This window comes from Callospermophilus lateralis, chromosome 18 (assembly GCF_048772815.1).
Source record: "Callospermophilus lateralis isolate mCalLat2 chromosome 18, mCalLat2.hap1, whole genome shotgun sequence".
Classification (NCBI taxonomy): Eukaryota; Metazoa; Chordata; class Mammalia; order Rodentia; family Sciuridae; genus Callospermophilus; species Callospermophilus lateralis.
The window spans coordinates 65890963-65903528 of record NC_135322.1 but is presented as its reverse complement, the minus strand read 5'-3'; the positions used below and the strand labels follow the sequence as shown (position 1 = coordinate 65903528).

At 60.4% G+C, this 12566-nt stretch overlaps 2 protein-coding genes across 2 annotated transcripts; one reads left to right on the top strand and one right to left on the bottom strand.

Moving 5' to 3' along the window:
* The first annotated feature begins 1082 nt into the window (after positions 1–1082).
* Spata2l (spermatogenesis associated 2 like) lies at positions 1083–5090 on the top strand. Its single transcript, XM_076838154.2, has 3 exons — positions 1083–1139; positions 1536–1839; positions 3171–5090. The coding sequence occupies exons 2-3, from the start codon at positions 1537–1539 to the stop codon at positions 4143–4145; spliced, it is 1278 nt and encodes a 425-aa protein (XP_076694269.2). The 5' UTR covers positions 1083–1139; position 1536; the 3' UTR covers positions 4146–5090.
* Positions 5068–12251, bottom strand: Cdk10 (cyclin dependent kinase 10). The gene is made up of 13 exons (XM_076838155.1): positions 12139–12251; positions 10135–10207; positions 9294–9365; positions 8776–8878; positions 8565–8646; positions 8181–8248; positions 7753–7805; positions 7560–7629; positions 6868–6927; positions 6578–6701; positions 6367–6506; positions 5902–5954; positions 5068–5702 (listed from the first exon to the last, which is right to left on the bottom strand). The coding sequence occupies exons 1-13, from the start codon at positions 12223–12225 to the stop codon at positions 5605–5607; spliced, it is 1083 nt and encodes a 360-aa protein (XP_076694270.1). The 5' UTR covers positions 12226–12251; the 3' UTR covers positions 5068–5604.
* Between the last annotated feature and the right edge of the window lie 315 nt (positions 12252–12566).

Genomic DNA, 12566 nt, shown 5'->3' with positions numbered 1-12566 from the left:
ACCCCGGGGGAGTGGTCACTGGGGGCCCAGCAGGTTCAAGAAGAAGGGAGCTCGGAGACAGAGGAATCAATTCAGGAACATAGAAGGGCTCACTCGATCCTTGCTGACAGGAAGAAAATGAAAGGCTGAAGAGCTGCAGGCAAATGAAGTCAGCTCCCCTAAGGGTCAGTGTGACCCCTTGGATGCCTAAACACTAAATGAAAAATTCCCCGTTTAGTAGCAGCCGGCAAAATGCCTCAGGGAGCTCTGCCTACTTGGTTACAACGTTTAACAAATTTCCTTAGAAACGTCTAAAAATATCCCAGTGAAAACCTTAACAAGGCAGGTAACTTTCCCCGGGGAAGGTTCCTTCTGGACACATTTGAGCCTTGGTTTGGTGACCTGGGGAGGAAAGGAGCAGGAGGTGCCCAGGAAGAGGACCTAATAGAACACCCTGCTTCCATCCGGCGGGGACCCTCCGGCGTTCACCCCCTTCCACCAGAGGAAACCAAAGGAAGGGAAGTCAAGCGTCCCTAGAGGGGTGGCCCAGACTAAGGCTGGCAGATCTGCAGCGCGGCCGCCTGGCAGCCTCGAGGCCACGCTGGCCGAGAGAGGGAGGGGAGCGCCTTCATCTCGCCTCAAAGACCCCCAGACCAGGGGTTGAGAGGTACGGAGCAACGAGCAGAGCAGGGAAAGCCACCCAACCCAGAGATTGCTGCAGGAACCACCGTCCCCATCCCACCAGGAGCGCGCCCCTCCGGGGACTCGGCCACGCCCCCCGCCCCGCGTCCTGCGAGGCCGCGCCCCGGCCAGGAGAGGGCCGCCCGCTTCCGCGAGGTCTGGGCGCTTCCGAGGATCGGCTCGGGAAGTCCCGGTCGCGGGGGTGAGCGAGCGGCGCGCGGCCACCCCTCGGAAGGGCTACCAGAACACAAGGCCACCGGACGCGAATCGAGCGCCGGCCGCCAGCCCTCGCGCCGCGGAAACGCAGGTGCGCGGCGGGGGCGGGGCGCCTACCAGCTCCGCCCACCAAGGGTGGAGCCCTCTAAGCCCCGCCCCGCCGTCACGGCTAGGGTTTGGGCGGAGTCGACTCCCGCGGAAGCTCGCGGCGGTGGGAAGACACTCGGAGAGGCGGCTGCTCGCGGACGGCTGGGGACCGACAGGTATCGGTATCGCCGTCGCCTGATGGGTCCACAACACCCTGGTCCAGAGCATCTGGTGGGCGAGGGACTCCAGGGAAGGAGGTGACGTCCATGCCGGACGCTCACCGCGGGCAGGGCGAGGCTGTAGAGCTGGAGGCGGTCCGCAGGTGCTGTGCGGGGGAGCGCTCAGCTGGTGGGATCGAGGTCTGCAGGTGTGAGAGCTTGCTGTGGACAGCGGGGGCGTCCAGCTGGCGGGATCGGGCCTCCAGGCTCGGGAGAAGCTGCAGACAAGGGGCCCGCCCTACTGGCGAGGCCAGGGTCTCCGAGTTGGGAGAGGATGCTGGAGCGGGGGGCTTTGGGGTCACACAGTCGGGAGGGAGTAATCTCCAGTTCCTGACGCCCCGACCCGCTCGCCAGGATGGGCAGCAGCTCGCTGTCCGAGGACTACCGCCTGTGCTTGGAGCGCGAGCTGCGGCGGGGCCGCGCGGGCGTGTGCGGAGACCCTTCGTTGCGCGCAGTGCTCTGGCAGATCCTGGTGGAGGACTTCGACCTGCACGGGGCGCTGCAGGACGACGCGCTGGCGCTGCTCACCGACGGCCTGTGGGGCCGCGCCGACCTGGCGCCCGCGCTCCGCGGCCTGGCACGGGCCTTCGAGTTGCTGGAGCTGGCGGCCGTACACCTGTACCTGCTGCCCTGGAGGAAGGAGTTCACCACCATCAAGGTAGGGCGCCGGACGCTGCCGGTTACCGTGGGGAGTGACCCCCCCCCTTTCGGAGTTTCAGGCGTCCTCAGGGCCCGAAGCGCTAGGAGCCCGTGGGCGTGTTGAGGTCCCGGGTGGGCGCAGGGCAGCATTGGGTGGCTATCTGCCGGACCCCGCGGCCCTAGTTGCCGTGGAAATCCTAGGACAGGCGCACAGGGGGACTTGGAGGCCCATGTCCCCACCCCAACTCCTCCGCCTGATCTGGTCTGTAAAAGAGGATGCTGAAGCCGGAGGGGGGACGGTGGGGGGGAAGCACGGATGGGGGATGGCACGGACCTGGTTCCCGGCTAGGCCCGGGTCGGGCTCTCTGGGGAGCTGCCCTGAGCTGGAGGGGGCAGGGCTGCCGGATGCTCCCAGCTAATAGGGAGGAGTAGGAGGGTGATGACGTCAGTGCCCACGTGGGCGAGGTACGCCTCCACCGGTTGCCTAGCTGCAAACAGCCTCTTCGAAGGAACTCAGGAGCTGGCAGCTCCACTGGGGCACCGCTGGTCTAAGGTTGAACTTTTATTCAGCCTTTCAGGCTAGGGGGTAAGGAGGGCCCACTAGCCCCATGGTGGGGAGGGGCAAAAGCAGAATGGCCAGGCCTGTCCTTGAGGGTCTCACAAGCGCAGGGGGAGGCTGGGAAGGAGCAGAACTGGCTGGTGATTTGGTTCTGCCTCTTGGCTGTATGACTTTGGGCAAGTTACCTAATCTCTCTGAGCCCATTTTGTTTTCTGAGAAAGGGACACAGGTCCACAGAAAAGGAAGTTCTACAGCTGGTGCTCAGTACCTGGGAGGTGTGTGCCTCCAGCTACTGTAGGCAGAGGGGTGCTCCACAGAGCCCTGGAGTTTCAGAACTTACTTAGGAGAGGCACAATGCCATGGGTCTCATGATCCTTTTGGTTCTTCTAGAAAGCCATTTCAGGGTACTCACCTGCCTGCATGAGAGGACTAGGGTATAACTCAGGCAAGTAGGGCACTTGCCTCACATAGGCGAAGCCCTGGTTCAATCCCCAGTATTGCATCCATGCAGGGGAATACTACACAGTAGGGAAAAGATGCACAGCAAAGCCTCTTGCCCTGGTGAGGAAAGGTCTCCAGTACTGTCGTGAAGAAGCAAAAAGCAGGAGAGTGCTGAAGAAGCTGTTTTAAGGGGATAGACTAGAGTAGCAAATCCAGGGGTAGGAGGAGGTGGGAGAGTTCAAGAGGAGAACTGCTCTAGGCAGGGCACTCGGTGTGGACCTGCCCCAGACAGGTTAGAGCAGTGCTGGGGCCTGGCTGGCAGAGGGCCTGACCAGGCCCCTCCCTTGCAGACCTTCTCGGGGGGCTACGTGCATGTGCTGAAGGGCGTGCTCTCCGAGGAGCTCCTCATCCAGAGCTTCCAGAAGATGGGCTACGTGCGCAGGGACAGCCACCGCCTGATGGTGACCGCTCTGCCCCCTGCCTGCCAGCTGGTGCAGGTAGCCCTGGGCTGCTTCGCCCTCCGGCTGGAGTGTGAGATCCTAGGTGAGGTGCTAACCCAGCTGGGCACCAGTGTGCTGCCAGCAGAAGAGCTACTGAGGGCCCGGCGGGCCAGCGGGGATGTGGCCTCCTGTGTGGCCTGGTTGCAGCAGCGGCTGGCCCAGGACGAGGAGCCACCACCTCTGCCTCCCCGGGGCACTCCTGCTGCTTACAGGGCTCCGCTGGACCTGTACCGGGACCTTCAGGAAGATGAGGGCTCGGAGGAGGCCAGCCTCTACGGGGAGCCCTCACCAGGAGCAGACTCACCCCCTGTGGAACTGGCCTACAGGCCGCCACTCTGGGAGCAGAGTGCCAAACTGTGGGGCACTGGGGGTGGGGCCTGGGAGCCCCGGGCAGAGGAGCTACCTCGAGCCAGCAGCCCACCCTATGGGGCCTTGGAGGAGGAGCTGGAGCCAGAGCCCTCTGCCTTCTCTTTCCTTTCACTGCGCCATGAGCTGAGCCGACCTGGGGACTTGGCTGCTCCTGAAGGCCCTGGGAGCCCAGGGAGGGCCAGTCCTCGACATGTGCGGGCAGAGGGGGCCTCAGTCTATGGGCCTGTCCCTGAGCCCCTGAGCTACCAGGCACACAGCTGTCTAGCCCCCGGTACCCTGCCCACCCTTTGCTGTGACACTTGCCACCAGCTACATGCTGCCCACTGCACAGCCCTATCAGCCTGCCGCCCCAGCCACTCACTGCGGGCACTACTCAGCGAGGCCCAGAGGCGCCTGTGGCTGCAGCGTGCACAGGTGGACACCCTGCTGTACGACAGCCCAGGGGCCCGCCCCTAGGCCCAACTGGCTCAGGTCAAGGGTTTTCAGGAATTTCCATGGTGCTGCTCTTGGGGAGGGGCCAAGGCCATTGAATGCCCTGGTCTCCCTATCCCTGGGGAGTCCAGGGAGGTGGGGGCAGAGCCTCCATGGGAAGCTCCTGCCTGGGGCCAGTACCAGGTCCTCCTCCCCCAGGGGCCAGGCTCAGGCCCAGCTGGCAGTAAGCCCTGAGCTGGACTGACACACCTGCCAATGTGTCCCTGTCCTCCATGCCCAGTATACTGAGTGAAGGGTCCCTGTCACCAGTGCCCAAACCTGTCCCTGAGAAGGACCCACGCCTTTAAAATCCCCTCACCTGCTGGCTGGCCCGTAGCTCCTAGTCCATTCCCTGCAGCCTGTGGTTCAGGACAGCAGGTTGCCCACCCTCCATGTGGCTTGCTCAGGGTCTGCAGGGACACCATGAAGGTCCTAAGTTCCACTTGGGCCAATCTGGGAAGCTGCCAGGTGCCAGCTGATCTGGTTTGAGGGCCTTGGCCTCCCCATGGTGTCACAGCCAGGGGGTGCTGGCTGGTGGAACCCAGGCAGCTGTGCCACTTCCTACCCAGTGGAGAGAAGGCTCAGCAACCAGCACCCCTGCTGCCTCCCAGCAGAAGAGGGGGCAAGTCCTGCAGGCCACCCACTGGACTGCTGTGTCCACTGTGGGTCTGTGCAGCTGCTGCAAACCCCAGAGGGAAAAACCACAGCCTGCTTTCCCTGGAGGCCGCCTAGGGCCCCTTAGACCAGGGTCCCCAGGACGCCAGCCCATCCAGGGATGGGTAAGTGCAGAGTCTGCCCTGGCCCAGCTTCAGGGGGCAGGTACGGCGATCTGGGCCCCATCCTGCTCTTCCTCCCCAGTGCACTCGGAGGACACTGTCCATGTTTCACAAGAAAGCACCCCACAGTATATTAAACAATGGTGAAACCAGGTCTATTAGGAAAGTGTTTCTCTTCCTCAGGATGGGAGCCAGCTGCTTCTCCCTTAGGAGTTTCAAGGGTGCCCCCCTTCCCAGCCCTGCCCAGGGTCACCACAGCTTCTCTGAGCCCTGTGCAGCCCCTGTGACCAAGAGGCAACAGCACAGCAATCCTCAGAGGCCAGTGCCCACCCTTGGCTCAAGACCCCACTGAGTTATACCACCTGAGATTTCAGCACCAGTGTGTCCTCCTCTCAGGAGTTTCTGCCAGACAAGACCCTGCACAGCCACCAGGTGTTGCCACAACTACTCAGCTCACCTGGTTACACAGGCTGCAGCTCCAGCCCCTACTGCACCCCAAGTCCATACCTGCCTGGTTCTGGGCACAGGCAGGGTGGAGTCAGCTAAAGGAACAGGATGGTTGAGGGTAGCCTGGGACAAGCTGCATGCCAACTTCCCAGGAGGCCCAACCTGACTTGCAGGGGCATTCCCAGTCCACTGCAGGCCTGGCCATCTGACGCAGGCCCACCTCAGGGCTTACACCGCTTGCTCTGGCTCTCTGCAGTGGCCGGGGCAGCTCGCTTATTTCGGTGGTGGGGGAAGGTGGGCATGAGCTCCGGTTCACAGGCTGCAGGAGAGGAGCAGTTCAGTGTTAGGGTAGAGGGATGGGTGGCTCCCCAGCAGACCAGGCCATGGGGCATCCTCCAGGTCCTCACCTATCCAGGATGTCCACATCCTGCCTGCCCTGGAAGTCCACCCACCAAGAAAAGGGCCACTGGCCAAGCAAGCCCCCAGAGAACAGAACCCAGAGGGTCTGGGGAACTTACGCAGGGGCTTCTCCTTGAAGTAGGAGCTCTCCAGGCAGTCTCCCGCAGTTGCCCTGCAGAAAAGCAGCCCATTAATGGGATGCTGGCCTCAAAAAGGTCTGTTCCCTCACACCCCAACCGTTCTGTTTTAAACTTCCAGTAGGCAGGGTAGATGGTAAAGAGAGGTTTGGGGTCCAGAGACCACAGGGAACCTCAGAGTGAGTTCTACAACATGAGGAAGCAGAGAGAACCCACCCTGGACATGGGCAGCAATGTGGCCCATGTTGTGAGAAACTGTCTTTCAAGGTTCTGCTTGAGCTGGGGGAAGGGGTAGAGCACCGGCCCAGGGGATGCGGCTCCAGGTTCAAACCCAGCACAAGAATAAATAAGGGATGTGGGTTTGAGGGGTCCCTCCACCTCTGCAGAGAGCAGGGTCTTCCCATTCCAAATGCTGACTGGCAGTACTGCCCGCAGGCGGGATCTGACCTTTTCTTGGGGTCATACATGAAGAGGAAGTTCAGCAGGCGTAGTCCAGCCTCTGAGAGCCAGGGGAACTTGTGCTTGAGGTTGTTGTACGGCTGTTTCCTCAGGCTGTACTGGCCAGCCAGGGGCAGCTTTGAGAAACCCTGCAGGAAGCAGGGCTGGAGCCACGGACGGGCTGGGCACAGGGGGCACTGGGGACTGCCAGGTTACCCACCGGCCAGATGTTTTCGCTGGGTGTCCCCAGCAGCTGCACGATTAGGTCAATCTGGTGAATCTCAGAGGTGCCTGGGAGAAGGGGCTTGTGGGCCAACAGCTCAGCTAGAACGCAACCCACCGCCCTACAAGGGGAGAGACCACAGCCTGAGTGCCATGCCACCAGACTGGTGATGGGATAGCAAGAGGGCACAGCCAGGCCAGACCTGCTCCCACGGCCACTCTGCAGCTGCACTCTCTCCCTCCTGCCCTGCCCTGCCCTGCCCGAGCTCTGGGAGCAGCCGCTCTCACCACATATCGATGCTGGTGGTCTGGGTGGTGGTTCCCAGCAGCAGCTCAGGTGCACGGTACCTGCAGAGAAAGGCACTCCAGGTCACCTGTGGCCAGCCCCTCTCCTTCAGCCAGGGCCAAGCCTCCCAGAGGCTCCACAGTACCCCGAACAACAGGACCACTACTGCCAGGTCCAATACCCTTGCTCTAGGCCTGAAAACCAGGATGACACAGTGGTCACAGCTGTTAATGGAGAGCTGCCACATGAGCATGTCCTGTGCGTTACAAGAACCACCGAGGCCTCGGCACAGGCCTGTGGACATCAGCCTGCTGGAGTGTGGTTGATGCACACTCTAGAGGCGCCACATAGGGACCCTCATGTCCTCCCTTGCCACAGGTCGTTCTGCCTGTTAACAGGATGATCACGGAGCTACGTAGGTCACCCAACTCCCAAGGTGCTTCCAAGCCAGTTCTGAAATCACCACCTCAAGAAGGTGGACAAGGTGGGCTCCTTAAGGCCACTAAGCCTAGCTGTCACCCTTTGCCAGGTCAACCCTGGCTGTTCTGGGAAGCTGTCCTAAGCCACAGGTGACCTGGAATGCCTTTCTCTGTCCAGCCTTTATGAGTCTCCCAGACTCTCCACTCTTCTGCAGTGTCGGCCCCACACTCAAAGGGCCCTGAAACAGGTACACTCATCCCCAGGAGGGACTCACCAGAGGGTGACCACCTTGGGGGTCATTGGCTTGACTGGCACACCGTAGGCCCGGGCCAGGCCAAAATCCGCTGTGGTAAAGGAGGGAAGGAGAGGTCCTTCAGGGCACTAAACAAGGACCGACACCCCCACCACCAAAGGTGTGTCCACAGAAAGCCACCTCCACACATGCAGGGCCAGCACCCTGTACCCACCTGTCTTCACACAGCCCTTGTCAGTCATGAGCAGGTTGGACACCTTCAGGTCCCTGTGACAGAACGCCAGTGTCCCCTGGAAGCAAGCTCCACTGGGCAGACTCACCACAGCCTTGAGACCACATCAGTCTTACACTGCCCCCAACCCCCTTCTGAAAGCAAAGGGTAGCAATGGCAAGGACACTAGCCGCCAGGTATGCAGTAGCTCCTGCTGCTGTGAGAGAGGCAAAGCCGGCCTCTGGCTCCCATCTCCAAAGGCCCCCCACTCCCAGCAGTTCCTGGCAGAAGACATTTCCCCCAGGCAGCTGGAGAACTTCTACTGTATATCTGCCCCTGGAGGTCTCTGCGAATGACTGCAGGAGGGGAGGCCGGTCACCCTGCCCAGTGCAGGCAACTGCTCTGACCTCCCTCTGGCTACCTCAGTTCACCTGTGAATGATGAAGTTCCTGTGAAGGTACTGGAGGCCCCGGAGCACCTGCAGCACAATGCACTTGACCTGTGTAGAGACCAGGCAAGGGTTAGGGCGAGCCCATGGTGGACCCTCTATGTGCCATGTCCCTACTGGTGGCCAGGCTGTCAACACACAGCCTCAGGAACTTAGCGGTTGCTGTGTCCAATACAACCAGAAAAGTACAGTGCCACCTCTCCTCCCCAGGGGCCTCACGTGTCCCAGGCTGGGCTCCTCGCACTCCCCAACATGCCCCACAGCCAGGAACTCCACCTCTGTCAAGAGGGCTGAGACACCCCCACACCACCAGCCCTGTTTGGTACAGTGGTCACTGACCAGGGCTCGCAACGTGCCCCTCACATACCTGAGCTTCAGAGAAGGGCGTTGGCATATTCTCTAGGAGGCTGGCCAGGTCCTGTTCACAATAACCCATCACCAGGAAGATGCTGGGGGGAAACACAGGAAAACACATGCCCCATCCTGTCTTCTCCCTTCTGGGCAGAGGCCCTCCCTCACTGCAGGAAGGGTGGCACAGAGGAACAGGGCCCACACGGGTGGTGGGCCCAGTAGGGTACCTCTCCAGGTGGTTCCCGACAACCACCTCCTTGAGCTCCACAATGTTTGGGTGGCGAAGGCGCAGGAGCAGAGTGATCTCCCGAAGGCTGCTGATGGGGATGCCTGCAACAGAGAAGGCTCAGTGAGCCCCTGCCCTGCCTTCAGGCTCTAGGGACACCCAGTGAAAGATGCCGCTACTGTCCTGGCTCGGGGAGACTGGCCATCCCAACACCACTCGTCACTGTCACTCATCAATAAAATCAGCAACTCTGTGCTCACTGCTGTACTGAGGGCATCCTGGTGGTCCGAGCCCCCCCCCCACTGCGGCTCAGCAGGGTACCAGATGGGTGTGGAAGGCAGGTGAGGTGAATCTCCAGACTGGAGGGAGAGGAGGGGCAGGAGAGAATCCACACACCTCCAGGCAGTGGGGCTAGACTTCACAAACCTGGCCTGGAGGTGACAGGTTGAGCCAGCCCCCTAATCATACCCCTTCCTGCTTTGAGGTCCTAGCTGTAGTAGTCTACCCCTCCCCACTCACCATCCTTCTCCTTGTCCATTCGCACCTTCTTCAGGGCAACGATCTCATCTGTCTGTGTGTCGCGGGCCCGATCTGGAATGGAAACCCATCACAAGCCCCTCTGTGCTAGGCAGGAGCCCCTCTGAGGCTCCTTGGGGTTCCCTGCCCCTCCTCAGGAGCCCCCCTCAGCTCCTCAGGGTTCCCTTCCTCTTCTCAGAAGCCCCCCTCAGCTCCTCAGAACTCCCTTTCCTCTAGCAACCGAGTGCCTAGTGATGCTCAGTCCTCACTCTGTGCAAGCTATACTCCTGAGACCAGCTCCCCCGATGCTCCTCACTTGAGCTGGGTGGGAATGAATACCCAGTTACTCTCTGAAACCTGGCCTCCGGCAACTCAAGCTCCATGCATTCTCCTCCTCGGGCAACATATGACCCACTGCTTCACATCCGCCTGCAGCTATGTTCCAACAACAAGTAAAGTGCTCTATCTGGATGGTTCCTCTTCCAAACACTAGACAGAAAGTCTCACACCAACAGAGCTGGTATGAACGCCAGCTGCTGCTGAAAATTCTACCTTTCAATATTCTAACAGCCGCTGCATTCCATGGTTATACATTTGGGTCACTGATATTAGCAACCTGAAACTGAGGTTTACCCCCAGATACAGTGTAAAGTTCATGGAAACTGCACTGGGAGTTGAACGTTCCGGAACAAGCTTTGGGATGGAACCCAGGGGCACTTGACCACTGAGCCACATCCCAGCCTTGGGAAGCTTTTGCCAGCCCCAACACAGCTGCCCTGTGGCAACCCAGCCTGTGCGCATCAGCCCAAGCCGTGCCTCCAGGCACCCCACGGTGGCCACTCACACACAATGCCATAGGTGCCCTCGCCAATGCGGTTCAGCTTCTCAAACTCCTTCACGCTCCGGCATCGCCCCAGCTGAAAGAGAGAGGTGCTGCCAGTGTGGCGCCTGGAAGCTGGTAAACAGCTGAGAACAGGCACTTCTCACCCCCGGGCACTGAGAAGTCCACCATGTCCTGCTCACCAAAGAGAAAAGCAGCCACACACTTGGGCTTCTCTGATGAGAAAAGGGGAGGATGATACTGGGCCCACTTTGAACGAAACACAGAGGTGGCCTAGCCACCCCTTCTCCATCCCAGTCTGCATGCCTGCTGTCCACAACAGTCACCACTGTGCACAGCAACACCATTATGGCAGAGAATACTATCGTCACCATCCAGTCACTACCTCCTCTGTGTGAAGAAACATGGCTCAGGCTGGGCAGGGTGGCGCAGGCCAGTAATTCAGCCACTCAGGAGGCTGAGGCAGGAGGATCCCAAGTTCCAGGCCAGCCTCACCAACTTAGCGAGATCCCGTCTCAAAATAAAAACTAAACAGGGCTGGGGATGTAGCTCAGTGGTAGAAAAAGAACACTTTGATTCAATCTCTTGTATCAAAGAAAGAAAAACAGAAGAAGAAAAGAAGCACTGTTCAGTGGCACCTGGCCACGTGTGCTTCCAGGTCAAAGGAAGCTGGCTACCACCCACTCCCCTCTAGGGAGGCTGGGAATGGCTGAGAACAGGGGGAGCAACAAGGCAGAAGAGGGCTAGGATGCAGCTCGCGGTGGACTGCTTGCCAGCATGCTCAAGGCCGTGGCTTCAACCCCCAGTACCACAAAAAAAAAACACCAAGGCCCACCGTGTGGAGAACAGCTGCCTTTCTAGGATGTCAGTGAAGAGAGGAGATAAAGCTCTGTCTACCCAGAGAGCCTGCACCCTGACAACCCTGCAGGATGTGGTGCCTCTGGAGAACGGAATGAGCACTTCTCCTTGGATCTAAGCAGTGTCTGCAGCAGGGTTCTGATTCCAACAGCCTCTCCTGGTGTCTCTTCTCTTGTCTTGTTACTCTCTGAGACCTAGAGGCAACTGGCCTGGCTCCCTCCAGGGTCTCATCCCTTCTCACACTGCTGCTCTGCTGGCACCTCCTGCCCACACTGTGACCCTCCTGCTCTGCCCCTGCCTCCTGAGTGTGGCATGCCACCCTTCTCATCTGTGTCCAATCTGATCACACTTCCTGGTCCAAAAGAAATGCCAGTTCTTCTGCCAATTTCGTCCTGGCCCCAGCTGAATGCGACTCCTAAGACCCAAGAGACTTCCATGTCTCCAGGCACTGCTAATTATGCACTTTGCCTATCCTCCCATTAGGCCACGATCATTGTTTGTTTATTTATTTATCTTGGTGCCAGGGAGTGAACCCAGGGGCGCTTAACCATTCACTGAGCCACATCCCAGCCTTTTTCAATATTTTGGAGACAGGGCCTCGCTAAATTGCTGAGGCTGGCTTTGAACTCCCCATCCTCCTGCCTCAGCTTCCCAAGCGGCTGGGGTTCCAGGCGTGCACCACCAGGCCCAGCTCTTGATTCTTGGAAAACACAACCCCGCTTTCCTTACACCATGTGTCCACCTTGGTAAAAATCATTCAGCGCCTTCATCCCACAAAAGAGACAGTAATGGAAGTGGCGGCATATGTCCCCGGAGAGGGCTGCCGGCCCCTAAGAGCCCCCAGGCGCAGATGGAGAGGGGAACCCGGCCGCCAAGTTCTCGCCCAGCACCAGCTGCGGCGGCGGAGCCCGTCGCGGGCGGAAGCGGGAAAGCAGGGGTAGGGGCTGGGAGTCTGCCCTCGCGGGAGGCCGGGCCTCGTCCCGCCCCGTCCCCGGGAGGCCGTCAGCCGGGCCCTTCCCCGTCCCACCCCCGCGAGGCCGCCAGCGGGGTCCAGTCCCGCCGTTCCCGCGCGTGCCGCACTGCGACGTCGGCGCTCCAGCGACCCTGCTGGCGAGGAAGGCAGCGTCCCCGAGGGGCCCCCCGTCGCACCCTGTGTTCCGCAGGCACCGTGAAGAAGCCTTCCTTACGGATACACTTCAGACGGATCTGCTCCGACTCGGGGTCCGGCTCCGCCATGGCGAGAGCCGGCGCCACTGCCCGAGCGCGCAGGCGCGCGATCTGCTTCCGGGTCGTGCTGCCCCGCCCCCCCGCCACGGTTACCAGGGGAACCTTGCCGGGACCTAGACCCGCCCCGCTGGGGAGGTTCCAGCCTCCCGCCCGCCTCCCCTGCAGGTGCACCCTTCACTTCGGAAGAGCAGAGCTCCGCAGTGACTGCGGGCAAGCCCAGGGCGTCTGCCTTGCCGATCTCCAGCCCAGTCCTAGAGGGTTCTGTTTGTATGCAGTATGCACATGTGCGCTAGATAGGACTTGTGTTTGTACTAGATGGATTTACGTGTGCATCTGTATGTGTATATTTG

Bases quoted from the DNA above. Each gene is read 5' to 3' on its own strand.
- Spata2l (XM_076838154.2), top strand. From the start codon at position 1,537: ATGGGCAGCAGCTCGCTGTCCGAGGACTACCGCCTGTGCTTGGAGCGC. The intron at 1,840-3,170 runs GTAGGGCGCCGG...CCTCCCTTGCAG, and splicing joins AGGAGTTCACCACCATCAAG to ACCTTCTCGGGGGGCTACGT.
- Cdk10 (XM_076838155.1), bottom strand. From the start codon at position 12,225: ATGGCGGAGCCGGACCCCGAGTCGGAGCAGATCCGTCTGAAGTGTATC. The intron at 8,879-9,293 runs GTGAGTGGGGAG...TCTCTGTTGCAG, and splicing joins AATGGACAAGGAGAAGGATG to GCATCCCCATCAGCAGCCTT. The intron at 7,806-8,180 runs GTGAACTGAGGT...GTTCTGTCACAG, and splicing joins AGGAACTTCATCATTCACAG to GGACCTGAAGGTGTCCAACC.